Here is a 20,159-nt window from a genome sequence, read left to right as displayed (position 1 = left end):
TACAGTCCTATTCTAGTGGTTAAAAGGCAATTAGGTGTAACAAACTGCACCAGAATATGGATGAGGAGCTACACCTTCAGATATTCTTTAAAATATACAGTGAAAATAATCATATATTTTGGTACCTCTGGTTATGAACTTAATTTGTTCCGGAGGTCCATTCTTAACCTGAAACCGTTCTTAACCTGAGGTACCACTTTAACTAATGGGGCCTCCTGCTGCCGCCGCGCCGCCACTGTGCGATTTCTGTTCTCATCCTGAGGTAAATTCTTAACCTGAGGTACTACTTCTGGGTTAGCGGAGTCTGTAACCCGAGGTGTTTGTAACCCGAGGTACCACTGTATATTATTCATTATCACTGTTGTGAAAAAAACATGATCCCTGAGAGCAATTTTCAGCATGAAAATCAAAATTATTTTATTTATGTATTTAAAATATTAGTTTTCTTCTCTTGATAAGAATGATACGTTGGATAGTAAAGGTAAAGGGACCCCGACCATCCTGACCATTAGGTCCAGTCGTGGCCGACTCTGGGGTTGCGGTGCTCAACTCGCTTTACTGGCCGAGGGAGCCGGCATACAGCTTCCGGGTCATTTGGCCAGCATGACTAAGCCACTTCTGGGGAACCAGAGCAGTGCACGGAAACGCCATTTACCTTCCCGCCGGAGCGGTACCTATTTATCTACTTGCACTTTGATGTGCTTTCGAACTGCTAGGTTGACAGGAGCAGGGACCGAGTAATGGGAGCTCACCCCGTTGCGGGGATTCGAACCACCAACCTTCTGATCGGCAAGTCCTAGGCTCTGTGGTTTAACCCACAGCGCCACCTGCGTAGCAAACTATAAAATACATACAATTGTCAAAATAAATCAGGAAAGAAAGCAGCATCTTGCTTCTTTCTGAACATCAACGAAATTTAGCATGGTGAATGAAGAGTGGTCCCAAGGCAAGGCACAACAGATGAAAAGGCCCCATTCCTTGAGCAGGGCCTTTGAAGAATGACCCTGATGGTTGGGCAGGTGGATGTGGGAGTTGAAAGTCCTGAAGGTATCTTGAAGACTAAGGGCAACACTCTGAAAGGTGCCCAGAAGCAAACTGGCGATCAGTGCTGCAATCCCATGCCCACTTACCTATGAATAAGATCCATTGAACTTAAGTTGAGCAGACACCAGCAGCCTCCTCCTTAATTGCTCTACTTAGTAGTCTAGTGGCTGTATTTTGCACTAAATTAGCTTCTGAACAGTCAGGACACACATAATTGTGGCCAGGTCACATTTTCCAGGAAAGACCACAGCTGTTGATCTCCTGATATTTAACAGTGAGTTTGATGAAGCCTCAACACAGCCTTAGCACATGTGCAAGAAAATATGAATTGAGATATATGCATGAACATACACAAAAGCTCAGAAGCTAGCCTTCAGAGTGGGTTTCCATCCTCGACCACCCTACTCCAAGGCAGAATTTCGTACATTTAAATTTGGGGAAGTAAGGCAGAGGGTACATGCCAGTAAAACCAATTAGATACGCACTAATTTCTTCTCTGTGAAACAGCAGTAAGCAATTAATCAGAATTTTGATCACAACTCAGATGGCAATTCTAATTGCACTTGCCATTTCCCCAGCAAATATGGAATCATTATCTTTTCTATTTGCCTCCCCACCCTATCTTTCTAATCTTCCGGCTGCCAGAAGCAAAACGTTTTCCAAGAACTATATATTTTCTCTCTCTAGAGGCAGCACTATACCTCTGGACTGAGGGTCTGCGTGTGCTCAGACCATGGTTGCATGTAGTGCAGGCTTCAGTGTAATTTGAATGAATACAGAGTGGCAGGCTGGCTGCTTGCCTGAGGGGTGGGGAATTCTGCCTTATGAAATTATGAGAGAGGATGAAAGGTAGCAGCTCACTCCATTATAAACCTTCTGGGAGGGGACTGGAGACATCTGACCTCTGCCCAGTCATCCAGCTTGCATCTAAGGGCGGGTGGATGGTGAGGGAATGCCATAGGGCCTTGCTTCTGTTCTATTATTACTGTTAAGGACAAAGCCCTCCCCCCCAATACACAACTGAAGGAAGAACAGTGGCAGACTGGGGCAATATGGTGCCCTGTGTGAGGCCAAAATTTGACGCTCCCCACCTAGCTGGGTACGAGAGGTGTGGGGTTTGAGAAGGAGGTTCAAAGCTCTGGCAGGCCCCCAAAGCTGGGAAAGCACCAACTAGGCGTTGAGAAGGAGATGGGAGGATTCTGGGACCCTGTGAGGGCCCCACACCACCTTCCCAAAACCTAGTGCCTTACCAAGCTTTGAGAAGGATTGTCCAGTCATGAGACAGAGTATAAAAAGGCTTGGGATTGTAGACATCTCAATGCCGGGCTATGTTTATTATCAATATTTAAAGAGGTCAGTGCAGAACTAGTTTGTAAAACTCATATATTTAATTGGTTGCTGCTAGATTGGCCAAGGATGGAGAAATACATTGCACTTTTCCCTTCATGTTTGGTTTCAGGAGGACCTACATATCTCAATTTCAGGAAAGTTGACTCATTTGGTGCATGTTTCAGGAGGCACTGCCAGGCCAATGGACTGCACTGCCACATGGTGGATGTTTTTGACATATATTACGAAGCAGGCTCATGGCTGACAGGTTATTTGGTATTGATTATATACTGATATCTACTAGTACTTGCCCTTTCTGTTCTTGCCAGAACAATAATCGTATTTTCTAGTCTGACTTTAGAGTGAACCTCTTCATGTTCTGATGTCATATCCAACCATGTAGCATCTTTAATAGCAAGTCACCCCCTCGTTCTTTGAATCCATGCTGGAATTGATGGTGGATGGAGATCCTTGTTTGAAGGAGAGGAGGACTAAAATAAGCCTGGTTTTGCATGCTAGTGTGAACTTGGTGGGAAAGAAAGCAGCATTCTCTTCAAACTCAGCATTCTGATGTCGGGGTAGGGGTGGGGAGGATCTTTGGAATATAAGTTCTCTGGGGTAGGGTTACCAGATGTCCCCATTTCCCGGGACAGTCCCCAGATTTGTGAATAAGTCCCCGGACAAAATCCATCCTCAGAATGTCCCCGGATTTCATCTAATGTCCCCGGGAAACATAGCAAATCGGAGCAGCCTCCCAACTTCTGGGAAGGGAGGCCTCACGCTGCCTATCAGAGCTTGCGTGCAAGCAGGAGGGAGCAGGGATCTCTCAGTTAGGCAACGGGAAGCCTCCCTTCCCAGCTGAGGGATCCCAGCCCCCTCCTGCTTGCACACAAGTAGGAATGGGATTGGGGCTGCTCCGAGGGAAGGGAGGCATCGTGCTGCCCAAGCCTCGCCGCCAGCACCACTTTCAGCCCTCCTTCTCCATCTTCCATGCCTGACCCACTGGGCACCTCTTCCCCACCACCACCAAAGAACCAACAACTCAGGGCTGCCCAGACTCATGGAGAAAGGAGATAGAAGGTTTGGAGGAAGTGGAAACATGGTGTTTGAGGTCAAGGCAGCAGCCGCACCTCTGCTGCCGCCATCGCTGCAGCATCAACGTCCCGAACGTGTAGTATTTTTTTATTTATTTATCTAAAGTGTCCCCGGATTCATTGAAAAAATCTGGTAACCTTACAGTTTGGGGAGGAAGAACACTTAGCATTTTTTAAATGTATTAACACACTTCCTTGGAGGGTGAGAACATGCAGGCAGGATTCCGAAGACAGATAAGATAACTAATCACAGGAAATTGCTATATAAGCTTCTTTGCACTGAGTCTTCCCCCACAGAGTTCCTTCAACTGGGGCGGGGGGCAGATCTGGCTCTACTTCTGACTTTCTAGCCAAGTCATTATTCTACCAAATAGCACATTCCATTTATAACTAGGACTGTAAGAGCAACTCATGTTCCCTTTACATGCATCCTCTCTGATGCCAGAATTGATTCCTCCTTGCGCACTCCCACACAGCTGCAAAATGAAGGAGTGAGCAAAACAGCCACATGGGTGGGTCCAATGTGGTGGCTTTTTTGTACCTGGTTGCCTTATGGTAGCAAATGGGAAGAAACCCCACCAGCACCAGGACACAATTGGTCCAGTCTCAGTGGCCGCTTCCCCAGCACTGTGAGATCACACTTCATTCACAGAACGATTAACATAGGGAGTTGCTGTATACTGAGTCAGACCATTGGTGTTGCCTATGCTGACTCCACGATTTCAGGTGGGGAGATTCTTATGCCTACCTGGAAAGACCAGAAATTGAACCCCAAACCTTCTGCATGCAACACAGATGCTCTATGACCGAGTACCACTCGCCTTCCTTTGGCTCACCTCAAAACCTGTTCTTAATTAGTATTAATATTTCTATATTTAATAGTACCACATTGCCATCATATTTCTGAGGAACTCTCAGCTGTTTAGTTGCAGTGGGGTGGCCAAGCTTACTACAGAGGTCTTACTACAGGGGAGGTCTTACTACAGAGAGGAGACACTTTTCCCAGTGTTTTTTCAGCTGGAAACCAAACCTCTTGAGCGTGGCTAGAAATGGCATTTCCTGCTGGGAAGCACTGTATCTGTAGTTTTCTATGCCTCCCAAACTGAATGTGGATAGAAGGTAAGAACTAGAAAGGGCGTACTAGCTAGTGGTGGGAGCAAATCCCACTTCAGGCTGGACCTGAATTCAAAGGGATCTGGACCTTCCTTAGCACAGGCTGAGGTTTCCATATCTGCAAATCCACACTTCCACTATTAGACACGAGCGCCTGTCTTGTGCATGGCATCCACCTTTTATGTGTGTGCTGCGGGAAATATGAGTACCCCAGTAGCGTTTCCCACAGCCATCATGATGTGTAGAGCTGTCTTTGAAATCTGGGTCAGCAAAGAATAGAGTTCCAGTTCAGATGATTCATCTCGCATGGCAGAAGGTCACCAGAAGCACCAGCCCGCTTTCAAACCTGGTTTTGTGCATCAGAGAAGAGAAATGCCTCTGTGTTGCCAGGAAATCACCCCCATGCTGAGTCTGGCTGAAAGGTCTGGATGCAGGAAAAAAGAGCAGACAGGGCCAGCTGTACATTGCAATTTCTGTTTGTGGTCTACTAAAACGTCAGGCACGGGAGGCTTGACTCAGACTTGCCAAGTTGGGCATGTTTTAAAGACTTCACCTGAATGTTCAGCCAGCTCCTGATATGCAATATGGTGAAGCGACTCACATATGCAGAGCAGGCTGCTCTGTGCTGAGAAGAGCAGACAGGCCGCCAAGGGATAAGGGTGGGGGCCGCATTTCTCTCTGCCAGAGAATTGCATGTGCTGGGCATCAGATGGGAGCATACTGAACTTTAGCGGTATAGGGGCTGCCGCTCCAGAAGGTGACAAGAGATGGGGTCTTTCTTTCAGCTCCTATGAAATAGATGCCTTTCCTTGGCAATGCACTTCCTATTACATTCATCAATGTAACCACAGTGTCATGGAATTTTGCAATCTGAGCACTCCTTTAAGTCCTGTAATTCTCCCTCCTTCAGATCTGGGCCTGGAAATGTGTGAATTATGGTTTTCACACCAGGGATGATGGAGATTGTAGTTCAATTCTCATGAGCCAGATGGGAAAAGCCTACTGGCTTCTCCCATTATTCAGGGAGACTTCTACAGGTGCTACCTGGCCTCCAAAGTGAGTTCTTTGCTCTATATGAAATGGAACTGCAGGTGACCTGGAGTGGTGCCCAGCACCCAGTGTGAGATGCAAGTGTTGTTGAGCCACTTGGGAGCAATGACCAAAGGGTTAGTAAATTAAATGCATGTGAAAATGGCCAATTGCCAAGAAAATCCAACACAGTCACATTAGACTTCAAAAGAAGAAATGTCCCCCCAATGAGGAGATTGATAAAAAAGAAGTTGAAAGGCAACGTCAGGAGGGTGAAATCACTCCAAAACACTTGGCAGTTGTTTAAAAACACAACATTAGAAGCTCAACTGGAGTGGATACCACAGATCAGGAAAGGCATCGTGAGGGCGAAGAAGATGCCAACATGGTTAATGAGGAGACACAGATGCTATTAGAGGCAAGATGTCTTCTTTTGGGACTAGATGACTCTCGGAATTCCTTCCAACCCTATGATTCTATAGTCTTGTGTGAATGAAGAGAACAAAAAGGAGCACAAACTTTGGCCAAAAAAAAGTACAAGCCAACAGGAGGGGATACTTAAAAGGAATTTGAGAAACGTTGGAAGTGTAAAGAAAAAGAAGGTACATTCTACCATATGTGGTGGGAATGTAAGAAAGTGAAGGACTTTTGGGAAAAGATTTATAATGAAATGAAAAAGATGTTAAAATATACATTTGTTAAAAACCCAGAGATTTTCCTTTTAGGAATTACAGGAAACGAAATAAGAAGGAAAGACTGTAAGCTGTTTCAATACGCAGTAACAGCAGCAAGGACTCTACTGGCCCAGAAATGGAAACAAGAAGAAACACCGACGATAGAAGAATGGAGACTGAAACTGACTGATTACTCAGAACTGGACAGATTAACTGGAAAAATCAGATATCTTAAAGACCAAAAATTCATCGAGGACTGGGGGAAATTTGTTGAATATCTGAAAAGAATATGTGACGTACAAACAACGCTGGCGGGGTTTCAAGAGGCACTGTAAAAACGGAGATATATTGTTAAAAAAAATATAGAGGTGGGAGGGAAGACGATTGGCAATATAATTTGAGAAATGCGAAATTGAGAGTAAAAATGGATGATTATCAGAGAAGTCGAAGGAAGTCAAAAATGAATCAAATGTGTGAAATTTTGGAAAGTGTTTAATTGATTTGGAAAATTAATAAAAATTATATACAAAAAAAAAAGGAATTTGAGAAACGCATTGCTATAAACCTGAAGACCGAAAATGAGAAGTTATTTAAATATATTAGTAACAGGAAGCCATCTAGAGAGGCAGATGGGCCCCGAGGGAGTCAAAGGAGTGCTAAAGAAGGATATGGAGATTGTGGAGAAGTTGCATGAATCATCTGCATCTGTCTTCACAGTGGATGATATAGGGCATATCATGGCGCCTGAACTACCTTTGAAGGAAATGAGTCTCAGGAACTAAGGCAGATACTGGTAATGGGATATGAAGTTCTAGGTCTAATAGGCAAAATAAAAACTGACAAACATCCAGGTCCACATGACATCTATCTACCTGAGACTTCTCAAATCAGCCTCTGTACCTGAGGACTGGAAAGTAGCCAATACAGTGGTACCTCGGGTTACATACGCTTCAGGTTACATACGCTTCGGGTTACAGACTCCGCTAACCCAGAAATAGTGCTTCAGGTTAAGAACTTTGCTTCAGGATGAGAACAGAAATCGTGCTCCAGCAGCACGGCGGCAGCAGGAGGCCCCATTAACTAAAGTGGTGCTTCAGGTTAAGAACAGTTTCAGGTGAAGTACAGACCTCCGGAACGAATTAAGTACTTAACCTGAGGTACCACTGTATAACACTAGTTGTTACAAAGAGACCCAGGGGATTCTGAAAATTACAGGCTGGTTAGCTTGGCATCTGTGGTGGAAAAACATGTGGAAAGTAGTAGTAGTAGTAATAATAATAATAATAATTTTGTATTATTAATAATTATTAATAATAATTAATAATTATTATTTTGTATACCGGCCTATACCCGAAGATCTTATTGTTAAAGATAAAATAACCAAGCATATAGAAGAACAAGACTTACTGAAGCAGAACCAGCATGGCTTCTGCAAGGTCAAGTCTTGTCTCACGAACCTATTAGAGTTCTTTGAGCATGTCAACAAGCATAGGGATAGAGGTGATCCAGCTGGCAAAACATACTTGGATTTTCAAAAAGGTTTTGACAAATATCTCACTCAAGACTCTTGAGTAAGCTTAGCAGTCAGGAAATAAGATGAGAGGTCCTATTGTGGATCATGAATTGGTTAGGTTGTAGGAAATCAAGAGTGAGAATAAACGGACAGTTCTCTGAATGGAGAGATGTAGAAAGTGGAGCCCCCCCCACTCAAGGATCAGTACTGGGACCTGTGCCTTTTAACTTGTTCATAAACAACCTAGAATTAGGAGTGAGCAGTGAGGTAGGTTTGCTGATGATATTAAATTGTTCATGGTCGTTAAAACAAAGAGAGGGTGAAGAGAAGAAGAGAAAAGCCAAGTTACAGGGAACCAGGCAGAAGGTCTTCTCAGTAGTGGCACCCGCCCTGTGGAACGCCCTCCCATCAGATGTCAAAGAGAACAACAACTACCAGACTTTTAGATGAAATCTGAAGGCAGCCCTATTTAGGGAAGCTTTTAATGTTTGATGCACTACTTTATTTTAATATTGTGTTGGAAGCCACCCAGAGTGGAAACCCAGCCAGATGGGTGGGGTATAAATAATATATTATTATTATTATTATTATTATTATTATTATTATTATTATTATTATAGCTACGAAAGGATCGCTCCAAACTGAGTGACTTGGCAGTAAAATGGCAAATGCAATTCAACATAAACAAGGTGTAACAATGAAACCCTTAATTCCACGCATATATTCATGGGGTCTGAACTGATGGTGATGGACCAGGAAGAAGACTTTGAGGTCATAGTATATAGCTCAATGAAGTTGTTGACCCGATGTGCTGCAGCTGTGAAAAAGGCAAATTCCATGCGAGGGATCATTAGGAACGGAATTGAAAATATGGTGGTTGTTGGCATCTGTCTGTTTTGAGAGACAATGGAGTGTGTGCCTCCAGGGATTAAGTCAAACCACGGTGATTGCAGCACCAAAGTGACCTCCCTGGAGCAGAAGCCTGGGCAGTGTGTATGGAGGTCCTGGGCTGCCCGGAATACAGGACCCCCCTCTCAGCCTCGCTGATGTGGTCCAAAGGAAAGCAGTGCAATATGTTTGGCACCAGCTTGGCTGCAGGAGTTGCCAGAAGGAGGCGTATAAGGCACTATCCAACTGTTTAGGAACTCCACTCTGAATCTGCGCAGGGTTTACCCCTCAGCCTTTTCTTCTTCTGAAGATTTCCTTCAAGGCAGCAGATTTTAGGATCAGAGTTGTCCTTCTCCTAGATGAGCCACCTTCCCAGGTGGACAAGCCCCATCTGCCCCTTACTTCCATCTACAGCATGCGCAGAAACCACCTTCTTGACCATTGGACTCACCATAAACTACGTCTGCTCAATCCACTGGAGCCTCTTTTCACATGCAGAGTAAGTCCCTAACTCACTGAGGGTTTGAGACTCATTGGCTGCCCTTACCCAGTTTAACCAGCTGGTTGAAGCCATTCCCTGGTGTGGCCACTGTCAACTTCTAGGAGCCAGAGGTGAGAGCTAAGTGCAGGGAGGTGACCAAAGGTGGTCAAACTACCCCAGAAGGAGCATGATGTACCGCCCACCAGAGGTACTGCCCATCCTCTAACACCCCATACACCCAAATTGAAAATAACACCCCTGATATCACAATGCTGTTATACAAATCTATGATGCAGCTGTATTTAGAACGCTATGTATAGTCTGGTCACCTCACTTCAAAAAGGATATTGCTGAGTTGCAAAAGGTCCAGAAAAGGGCAGTGCTGGAAGATTGAGGACAGATGCTTCCTTTCTGCAGCACATTGTTAAACTATGGAACTTGATCCCAGAGGAGGCAAGTGATGACCATCAACCTGGATGGCTGTTGCTTGAGAAATGTCACTGGTAGAATAATACATTGCACCTTGATCCCAAATTGGAAAATTAAAAGTAATGATTTATTATATTTAGAATTTAGTCAATTCTCTAAGAACACTACGTGCACAAATTGGTGTTCGGTTCAGGATGTTTCCACGGAACACTCTCTAGACACGTAGATTGGGAATATTGGTTTTGGACCATCCCTAATGAACGGTTTACATTTCAATGAGTTTTGTGGGAATTCTACATTATACATGCCTGAGTTCTTATTCATGAGACCCAAAACTGTTTTAACTGGGAAATGATCATAAATGACATAATGGAATGTTTCTATTCTGGAATAATCATTTGATTTCCAGACTTTGTTTTTGCCAAAGAACAGGATAATTTATTAGTGATGGGACAACACCCCTTGGCTCATCTCAAAATGCAAGCTTGTTTTGTTTTGGGTTTGGTTTTTTTATAGCTTTCCTTGCAAATGTATGGAACTAAAAGTGTGCTTTCTCTCTCCGTGTATTCCCAGGCCATGCTTGTGAAAAATGCATGAAGCACACACACCCTCCCCTGACAGACCCTTTGTGGCCTTTCCTTAAGTGGAAATGACGCTGCTGAGCAAGGCTTGGCCCAAGGCATTTTGCCGCCTGAGGCAAAGAACAAGATGGCCGACATATGCCAACACAGACAATGGGGCACAAGAAAGCAGCAAACTAAGGGACAGAGGACAGGCTGTGTGGCGCTCATAGCTCTGCCCAGAAGCACCTTCCCAGAGTTCATAGTTCCTTGGCATCAGCTTTCTAAATTGGTTGTCTCACTACCTAATTTTTCTGCCAGTAGTCTTGGAGCCATAGCTCCTTCTGCTTCCCAATTCAATTTGGGAGGCAAATAAAACTACGAATCCTTTGCTCCCCAGGAAGAAATGATGCCCCTGAACTTGCTCAACAGCTCCTTCTCTTGTATCTAGCAAGCCTTCCTCATCACCAGTTCCTTTCCCCCAGCCTTCTCAAAGGTAACGGTAACCATTAGGTCCAGTCATGACCAACTCTGGGGTTGCTCGCTCATCTCGCTCTATAGGCCGAGGGAGCCGGCGTTTGTCTGCAGACAGATTCCGGGTCATGTGGCCAGCAGGACTAAGCCGCTTCTGGCGAACCAGAGCAGTGCACGGAAACGCCGTTTACCTTCCCGCCAGAGCGTTACCTATTTATCTACTTGCACTTTGACGTGCTTTTGAACTGCTAGGTTGGCAGGAGCAGGGACCGAGCAATGGGAGCTCACCCCGTTGTGGGGATTCGAACTGCCGACCTTCTGATCGGCAAGTCCTAGGCTCTGTGGTTTAACCCACAGCGCCACCCGCGTCCCTTCTCAAAGGTAGCTTTTTCTTTTTTCTTTTTTCTTGCTTGGGAGGTGGTTAGGGGGATGAGTCAAGTTTGAGCCAGGACTCAAACTGAAATAGGCCTGACCTGAAATAAGGCAAGATTTTTCAAACCTGGGAGTTTTATTTTTGAAACCGCTCAGCTGCAAATTTACCCCTTTTGGAATGTGGCGATGGAAAATGGAGAGTAGAAGGATGAAGAACCAAAGACCCTTCCTAATTTGTAACTAGATGAAGCAAAATACTTTGACAACAATAGTCTTAGCAAGTTTATTTTACTAATTCCCCCACCCCCTCGCTTGTCAAAGAACATACTCCCCCCCCATAATAAGTCCTTTCCTCTTCCATTTCTCTTGCAAAGCAGGACAAAGCACTTGTGGTGGGTACACACTCCTGCTAACTGTTATGATGTTTGCTGTCAATTTCATTTATTTATGCAACTGCTGTGGAAGAGCCCCAGGCGGAGAAGCAGCCATGAAAGATTTCAGAGTCCTGGTGTGGGGTCATGAAAGGGAAAGAAAGGGAACGAAGTCGGGGCGGGGGAGTCCACTGGTTATGAGAAAGGAACTGACACAGGAAATGGTCACATATGGCACAGATTTATTGTGTCCGGGACTTCCCATTCAAATCCCATTATATCCACAGCTCAGAGCAGCGCTTGGCACAACCCACATTTGTTTTTAGATCTGGCATCCAATGAAATCAGAGCTTCATTCTGAAAAAGAAAAGAGGAAAGGAAAAATGTGATGTGTTTATCGTGCCATGGCAGGAAAGCCAAGGCTTGGTATTGTGTTTGAAAAGAATGCTGTTTTGCTTTCTCTTGTATAGGGTCAATAGTCAGAAAGGACCGGAGGCAGTTGTGTGTTTGCATGTAGAAATAGGCCTGTGGGCTCCTACGTTCAGCTAATACAGAAACAACCTGAGAGGAAATAGCCCCTTAAAAGCATATAGTGCAGAAAAGATAAAGACTGCTGTTTTCACTTCAAGAGGCGGAGAGCTGTGTTATTTGCTGTGAAATCGGCAAGGACCAGTTGTGTTGAGGCAAGTGTTTTCAATAGGGCTGCAGGTTTAACAAAATGATTGTGATATTATGTAAGTGCTTTAATTTGTGAAACACAGAGAGCAACTACTTGCGGTATAGGTTTATTCAAACTAAGTGGTGTACATATTCAGCTCATATCTCTGTCTCCCAGTAAATTGTGCCACATTCATCCCACATATTCTGCTGCAGCTTGGTATGTTCTCCCATAGACCCATATTTGTGGTACCCTCTCTCAGACCCCAACCATTATTCATCTTGTCATATCACACCTCTCGGTTCCCTGGCTGACATTTTAATGCTGGTCCACAGAGCACACGTGGATGGCTGCAGGGCTGGAAGTAACAGACAAGAACACCATAAGAAAATCTCCAGGCAGATTTCTTGGTCTCCCACATACACAAATGCCACTGATATCATTGTAGAAAGGATCCATTTTATTTATCCCTCCTATCTTTTTGTGTGTGAATACAATACCCTGATCATCCTTTATTTATTTTAAGGTGGACAATCAACAGGTATTGATAACTACAGTGCTTTATTATAAGCCATCCTATCCCCCCCCCCGACCTTTCCAGATGAGTTGCAACATTTATCACCCAGATACAGTGGTACCTCTGCTTATGAACTCAATTCATTCTGGAGGTCCGTTCTTAACCTGAAACCATTCTTAACCTGAGGTACCACTTTAGCTAATGGGGCCTCCCACTGCCGCTGCACCACCAGCGTGCGATTTCTGTTCTCATCCTGAGGTAAAGTTCTTAACCCGAGGTACTACTTCCAGGTTAGTGGAATCTGTAACCCGAAGTGTTTGTAACCCGAGGTACCTACCTTTAAATCCCTTTCCATTGCCTTCTGCTGCTGGATGTATTTTGATAGCCAACAGCTTTCATTCCATGAAAGATATATACAGGCATATCTCTCCTCCTGTAACAGATTCTAACTAGTTATTTGTGGCAATTGGTTTTGTGTTTCTAGGGTGCCTATAAGAACAATACATAAAACAAAAAAATAAGACTCAGGCCCTACAATCTGTATAACACAACACACACCAGGGAATGAAAGCGGCAGGGAAAGGTAGATACAGTCATACCTTGGTTCTCGAACTCCTTGTGACTTGAATGTTTTGGGTCCCAAATGATACAAACCTGGAAGTGAGTGTTCCGGTTTGCAAATATTTTTTGGAAACTGAATATCCGACGCAGCTTCCGATTGAGTGCAGGAAGTTCCTGCAGCCAGTTGGAAGCTGCACCTTGGTTTCTGAATGTTTCGGAAGTCAAACGGACTTCCAGAATGGATTCTGTTCGAGAACAAAGGTATGACTGTATGTGGGATCACTTAAATGCCAGTGCAAAGGCAAGTTTTCCTCCTCCTATTTACATGTACCGTCAGAAGGAGCTCAACAATTGCCAGGTGGTGAGATGTTCCAACAGCAGAAAACAATGAGGGACTAAAGATGCAGTTGGGAAATGGAGGGTATAATGTTGGTTCCAAATTGGGGGGTATAAAGCTGGGCAGGGGCTAGAGCATCTGCTCTGTGTGCAGAAAGCTCCAGGTTCAATCCCTGGCATTTCCTGGTACAGCTGGGAAAGATCTGTGCCCCAGACCCTGGAGGGCCAATTCTAGTCCGTTTAGAGAGGACTGAGTGAAATGGACCAATGGTCTGACCCAATATAATTAAACTTCCTAAGTTTCTTATACACACGTCACTTGCAGGCTAAGCAAAGCAATTGCTACTGTTGAAATAAGACCGGCCAGAAAGCAAAAGGAAATTCCAAGAGTGGAGACTTGCTCCTGTGCGTAATAGGAATTTTAATCCCATAACCCAGAGGTTTTCAACCTTTTTGAGTCCACAGCTCCCTTGACCAACTACATTCTTTCTGCGGTACTCATGTGGGACTCAGTAGCCCAGTTGGGTCACCTCTTGCCTGCAGAGCTGGCAGCCGCTCACCCCTTTTTGAACACCCTCCCTTGTGGAGTGTTCCCTCAGCCTCCCCTCCCCTCTCCTTGGGAGTCCTCTGGGCAGCCGCTGCTGCTGCCCCTGGTCCCTGAGCTGCCTGCCACCCCAAAGAGAGGTGCCTCCTCACACTGCCCCACAGAGGGAAGAGGATACCCCCAGCCTTAGTGGCCCAACGGAGACTGGCCAGTGGTGAACTTGAGGCAGCACCAGGCACTCAGCTCCCAGGCAGGCCTTGCACACAGCAAGCACAAGAAAGGCCAGCACAGTGCCTGCCCGCCTGCCCAGCCTCCCACTAGTCCCAACAGCAAGGGCTGGTGGACTGGCTGGCTGGGCTCCCTTGTCCACTTGCTTGCTTACTCTGAGGCCATCCCCTGGCCAGCCCCAGAGGCACCGTTCATCTGGGGAGCTTGTAGCCAGGGCTGCTGCAACAAACAGCTGTGCAAGCCTTTGGGAGGCAGAGACGCAAGAGGGCATCCGAGGAGGGAGGAAAGGAAAGAGGGACAGAGGCCAGCATTGCCCGTCGCACCCCTGACCATCATTCAAGGCACCCCAGGGTGCCACAGCACACTGGTTGAAAACCACTACCATAATTGCTACATTCACCCCATGTTAACAAACAAGCCACAGACAGTGAGAGCTTTTCTTTCACTCAGCAAATAAGAGGTTTCTGCCAAGACTGAGTACTCCTTCCCATCTCTGCCTTCTTGGCCTAGTGGAGGGGCTCCAGTCCCACTTTTGGGACTAGGAGGAATGTGTGCTTCTGGACACGGATCCTTCTCCTCAGGCACATTGGTTTGCATGCAGATTTAGTCTGGGTGTATTGAAAAAACAACTTGGATTTGCATCCGTATACGCCCATTTATCTGCTTTATGAAAATTTAGAATTGCTATAATTTGAACAGACTTTAAATTCATTGTGGTGAGGAAGGTTGTGACTAGGTATTAAACTGAGATACTGAAATAGTGAGGTCTGAATTAAATATTGCATGCAAACCCATCTCACGTCATTCCAGTGACCACCCACTCACTTCAATCACCTTCAGGAGGGAAAGGCAGGAGAGTCTGGCAAGGCTGAATCTTTCAACTTTGAAATTCCAAAAATGAGGAGTGCTAAAAAATTGCAACATGACTTGGGAATTCATGAGATATTTTGGTTACATTACTATAATTTAGTTTTGCTTGTAGGTAGAATGTGTGTAAAACTGCATAGACATAATTAAAAATGATTGTCAAGTACTTCTTCTTGTTGTTGTTGTTAAGCATTACCTGACATTTTCAGAAGGTAAAATTAAAAGTTCTTTGGTTTTCTGAAAGCAGTTTACAGTATGTCCTTCTTCAACAAACGTACACTTATCAAGCTAAATGTTGTCCAATCACAAAAATAATAGCGGATTTGAATTCCTCACACCCGAAACCATATTTGTAAGATCGATTACTGAAGAAATGTGCAAAAATTAAGTTTCACCCCCTAAAATGACATGACCCAGCGGCTGGGGTGGGGGGATTCTTAACCTTTCTCCTTCAAGATGCTTCTTTACTCCATATATATATATATATATATATATATATATATATATATATATATCCCACACAGCATTTGCTTCTCACAGAAGCTCATACAGCAAGTTCTCACAAGGTAGTTTGTGAGATGGCGGGAAACTTAACATGTAAGTTCTCTCAGTTGTCCACTGAATTATTTGTCTTCCTTACTTCTGGAGGAGTATGGTTTATGGAGTATAGTTTGCCCAGGGCCACTAGGCTACAGTGAGTAAATAGTGTGCCATTAATTATGTCCCCACTTTTAGCTTTTAACATGGTAGCTGCATTTATATTAGCATTAGAAATAAGTGACTAGTAAACCTAGGCAGATGGAAACAACATTGCTTGGCATTTATTTTATTTTGATAAAATACATATTAGAGAAACTTGATGACACCTCTTTGTTTTAGTCAAATGCTCCCGAATTTTTCCTTACAAGTATGCAATATGAAATCTATCATAAACTGGGGAAGAAATTAGTAGAAAGAAATGGTGATGCTAACCTAAAGGGGGAAATCATTAATGTTGATGTATTTCATTCAATTTTAAATGTAGAACTTTTGAGGGCATTGGTGAGGGAGCTGAGTAAAAAACCGAAAGTCTCCGTGCCTTTAAGTAAAACATCCATATTTTTTTAAAAAAAAACACATAAAAAAACCTTCCCTTTTGGTCCATTTTCTAAATAAAGGATACGAGTTATGTGGGGTGTTTTTTTTTTTTCTTAAGCAAAGAGGACCCCAACGGCATATTTTTCTTTTCAAATGTGAAATGAGGTGGAAAATCCTCATTTCACGACAGGAAGGACAAATATTGACACAAAGTTAATATTTGTCAGAAACCCTGCAAGCAACCTGAGTGTTTGGAAAGAAGTAAATTAAATAAAATAACAAATTTGGTGTGGAGCTCTCTTTTAGAATTTGGGGGGGGGGAGAGAGAAAAATTAATGTGAAAAGGATTGTACGAAAAGAGAGCACACACAAACTTCCACTTTGCTGCCCTTGAATACCCAATAGGCTACTGTGTAACACATCCATGTGCACATCTGATGCCATTGATCACACCATGCATGGTGCTCAGTGTCGCGTGTTGGCGCATAAACACAACAGCCCCCCACACATTCTTTTTTTAAAAAAAAATCTCTTCCGCATATAATTAGTTTTATCTCATGCACTCGCCATCTTCTTGGCTTCTCTGACTTTTTGTGCCACACCTGCACACCCCAATCTGCGAACCCCAATTCTCCCCTCCCCTCACTTTTGCACACGAAATATATAACCCGCTTAACTTAATTTTAGCCATTTAGAAGGAAGGCTTCTGGAATTTATCACTGTTATTGTTCATCTCGAATGTAAATAGCACATGTCACCTCAATACTCAGTGGTCAATCAGTATTTATTAAGCCCTGTCCACTCTGGCCTTTTTCTCCGAGGAGAGCCGCAGGGCAGATTAGACGCTGCCCCTGACACGGTGTGTCACTTATCTATTTGTGCTGATTATGAGAGTCAGCTGTGAGCAGACCTCTCCCCCCTTCCCCCCCCAGCCCCGCTTACAAGCACCCCTGCTTGGATTTTCATGAGGAAATAATCAGATTAGGCCTTCAGCGGCGAGTTCATACGGAGTTCTCTTTTCTCCAACGTGCTGCTAACTGAATAAACGTGTTTTGTGGTAAATTGTAAATGACATTATGATTACCAAGGCCAGCGTGGGTTTCATTTTAAAAGTGATCGAAATGGCTGGCTGCAGAAATTGTGACTGGCAGAAAAGGTGATTCTGAAAGGAGGGAGGGCAGAGGAAGAGGAAGGGACCAACCAGGACTCTAGCAACCTCTTTGCAGAAGAGGGAGCTTGCACAAATGCAAATCCTAGCAAATGGCAGAGTAGGAGCAGGACCTCTTCAGCAAGAGAAATGCAAGAGGGATAATCAGTGGGAGGAGAACGGTTGACTCAGCTGTTTGCAAGGCATCAAATGAGGAAGTGTGCAGCAGTTCTGTAGCTAGTGAATCACTGAATCTTAGAGCTGGAAGAGACCCTGAGGGTCATCTAGTCCAACCCCCTGCAATAGAGGAATCTCAATTAAAGCATCCATGACACATGGCCAGCCAGCCCCTGCTTGAAAACCTCCAAGGAAGGAGAGCCCACAACCCTGGGGGAGTAGGTTCCACTGTCAAACAGCTATTATTAGTGTCAGAAAGTTGTTCCTGGCATTTAGTCTGAATCTCCTTCCTTGTAACTTGAAGCCATGGGTTTGAATCCTCCCCTCCAGAGCAGGAGAAAACAAGCTTGTTCCCTCTTCCATGTGACAGCCCTTGAGATATTTGAGGATGGTTATCATATCTCCTCTCAGTCTCCTCTTTTCCAGGCTAAACACACTCAAACTCTCTCAACCATTCGTCATAAACCTTGCTTCCAGACCCTCAATCATACTGATCTCCCTCTTCTGCACACGTTCCAGATTGTCAATAACATTCTTAAATTGTTGTGCCCAGAACTAGACACAGTGATTTGCATGTCCAGAAAGGCCCCCAGATTTTCAGCTTTCTCTCCTTGGTCCTATCCTAATTATCCTATGTTCATTCCTGTGCTCTCTGTTGCATGTATGTGCAGGCGCACACCCACACAAACACACACACCCTCATGGCCAATGTTCTGGGGGCTGCATTTCAGTGGTTGGTACTAAAATAATAATAATCACAAATGGATGCAAAATATGAAGAACTCAATTAAACACTGGAAAACTGAGAAACTGAGACATTGGCATATTCTCCCATCCCTACACAGTGGAAAGGTTAGGCCAATCTACATGAGCCCCCAGACCACCCCACTGGTAGAAAAACTATCCCTATTAGAACATAATCCATTTTTTAAAAGAGTTTTAACTCCTCCTTACCACCTTCACCATATAATGCTTTTCCTGGAAAATGTAGTTTGTTGCTTTAGTAATACAGTGGTACCTCGGGTTAAGAACTTAATTCGTTCCGGAGGTCCGTTCTTAACCTGAAACTGTTCTTAACCTGAAGCACCACTTTAGCCAATGGGCCTCCTGCTACCGCGCTACTGCTATAATAACCTCTTCCTTCAGTGAATTTCTTTTCTGGAATAAGATAGCTCAGTTTTGTCCTCCAGATGAAATCTACTGAAAAACCATTTCTTTTTTGTTGCTCCAGTCAGAACCTTCAGTGATCTAATGCTTCACTGATACATCTGTAGAACCTAGATGGCATCAGCTTTCTGCATTAGTGCCAACTTAGTCAGCAATATTATGTCCAATCACATTAATGTAATGCAATTATGCATTTTATTACTTTGAAATGAATAAAGGATTCAATCTAAAAAGTGCATTTTCTTTTTTGAAAACAGCATCCAGTTTTACTCTTTAATTTTCCTTGTCATTTGGAGCAGGCACATATTTTCCCCGCCCTTACATCTGGTCTCCCAATCACACTTTCGATGAAAGCTAATAATGTAGTTGTACAATTGTTTACCTCTTCAGAGACTGTGTAAAGAGAAATGTCTGTCACATATTACAAGTCTTGTGACAAAATTACAAGTGTTGGCAAGTCTGTGTTGATGATGTATTATTTATTTAACAGGCATTTACAGAGAAGACAGAAAGTGCATCTACAAACCATCATCAAATGTGTATTTCTGTAAAGAAACATACTATGCAGTGGTGATTTTAGAAAGTACAGGTGCCGATGCCAGTAACTGGAAGCCCTCTCCACCCGTGCTGGTGACCGACACCTTCATTGATACCTTCAGCGAAGCCACTTCATGGGGATCCTGCTGTGCCACAGAGCATTCATCAACATTTTACTCAATATTGCCATTGAGCAAGCTCTCAAAAATTTGTTTTAATGGTCCAGTGCCTTGGTCACTAAGACTCTATTTAAATAGTGGTCACAACGCTACAAGGATTCTCTTAGCTATCTTTTACGATCAGCCACGAAGCTTCCGTGTTTTTGTTAAAGGGAACTATATGCCACCAGTTTTGTCGTTTCCCAGACCTTCTTTGGCAAATGCTGTAATGGGAACCAATTACTTCAGTTTTCATGAGAATCTTCTGTATGTTGCCATTCATTGGGATGAACCTATTGAAATACACACATATAATTCTCTTCATGTTGCTTTCACTATAGCAGAGGCTGAGGCAGCGGTGATTCAAAGACTGGCTATTTTTTTACAGATTGGGTGGGACCAAGTCAGAACAGTCCTCAACTCATCTGGAAGTGAGAGCACCTTAAATACCATAGCAGACAATGCTGCAAAGAGGAAATACCAGTGCCCTCCTATGAAGTCATGTGTGTTCATTCATCATAGAGCTAGCCAACAGAAAACCCAAACAGGTTCATCAATCTTTGGGGGCTTGCTGCCACCCCATTCATCCACTGGTTTGAGAGTGGTGGTCCTTGAAATAAGTGATCCATTACACTTCCAGAGGTACAAGCTTGCCTCCTCGTTTTCTGGTGACAGATTGACAAGTTTGGCCAATACTCTTATCAATGCCCAACAGACTGGTGAACTTCAGCATGCCCTCAAAATACCACTTGATACCCTTGTGGTGATGGTTTCTGCCACCTCAGTTCCAGCAGAGGGAAGTTCTAGGTAAGTG

At 44.1% G+C, this 20,159-nt stretch overlaps 1 protein-coding gene across 6 annotated transcripts in view; it reads left to right on the top strand.

Annotated features, from left to right (window-relative positions):
* Positions 1-20,159, top strand: part of PKHD1 (PKHD1 ciliary IPT domain containing fibrocystin/polyductin) — a 251,132-nt gene that overhangs the window by 199,173 nt on the left and 31,800 nt on the right. For 5 of the 6 annotated variants that reach the window (XR_008329334.1, XM_053380395.1, XM_053380397.1 and 2 more), the window contains 2 exons: positions 10,555-10,650; positions 19,141-20,152. Coding sequence is in view for 5 of the 6 variants with exons in the window: in XM_053380395.1 (XP_053236370.1) it covers positions 10,555-10,650; positions 19,141-20,152 (1,108 nt within the window). In the remaining variant the exon portion in view is untranslated. The remainder of the gene's footprint in view (positions 1-10,554; positions 10,651-19,140; positions 20,153-20,159) is intronic. The other variant, XM_053380394.1, reaches the window with a different exon arrangement.

Source organism: Podarcis raffonei, chromosome 3, assembly GCF_027172205.1.
Source record: "Podarcis raffonei isolate rPodRaf1 chromosome 3, rPodRaf1.pri, whole genome shotgun sequence".
In the NCBI taxonomy this organism is placed as follows: domain Eukaryota; kingdom Metazoa; phylum Chordata; class Lepidosauria; order Squamata; family Lacertidae; genus Podarcis; species Podarcis raffonei.
Note: the sequence above shows the minus strand (reverse complement) of the source record. Positions and strands in the feature narration are given on the sequence as shown.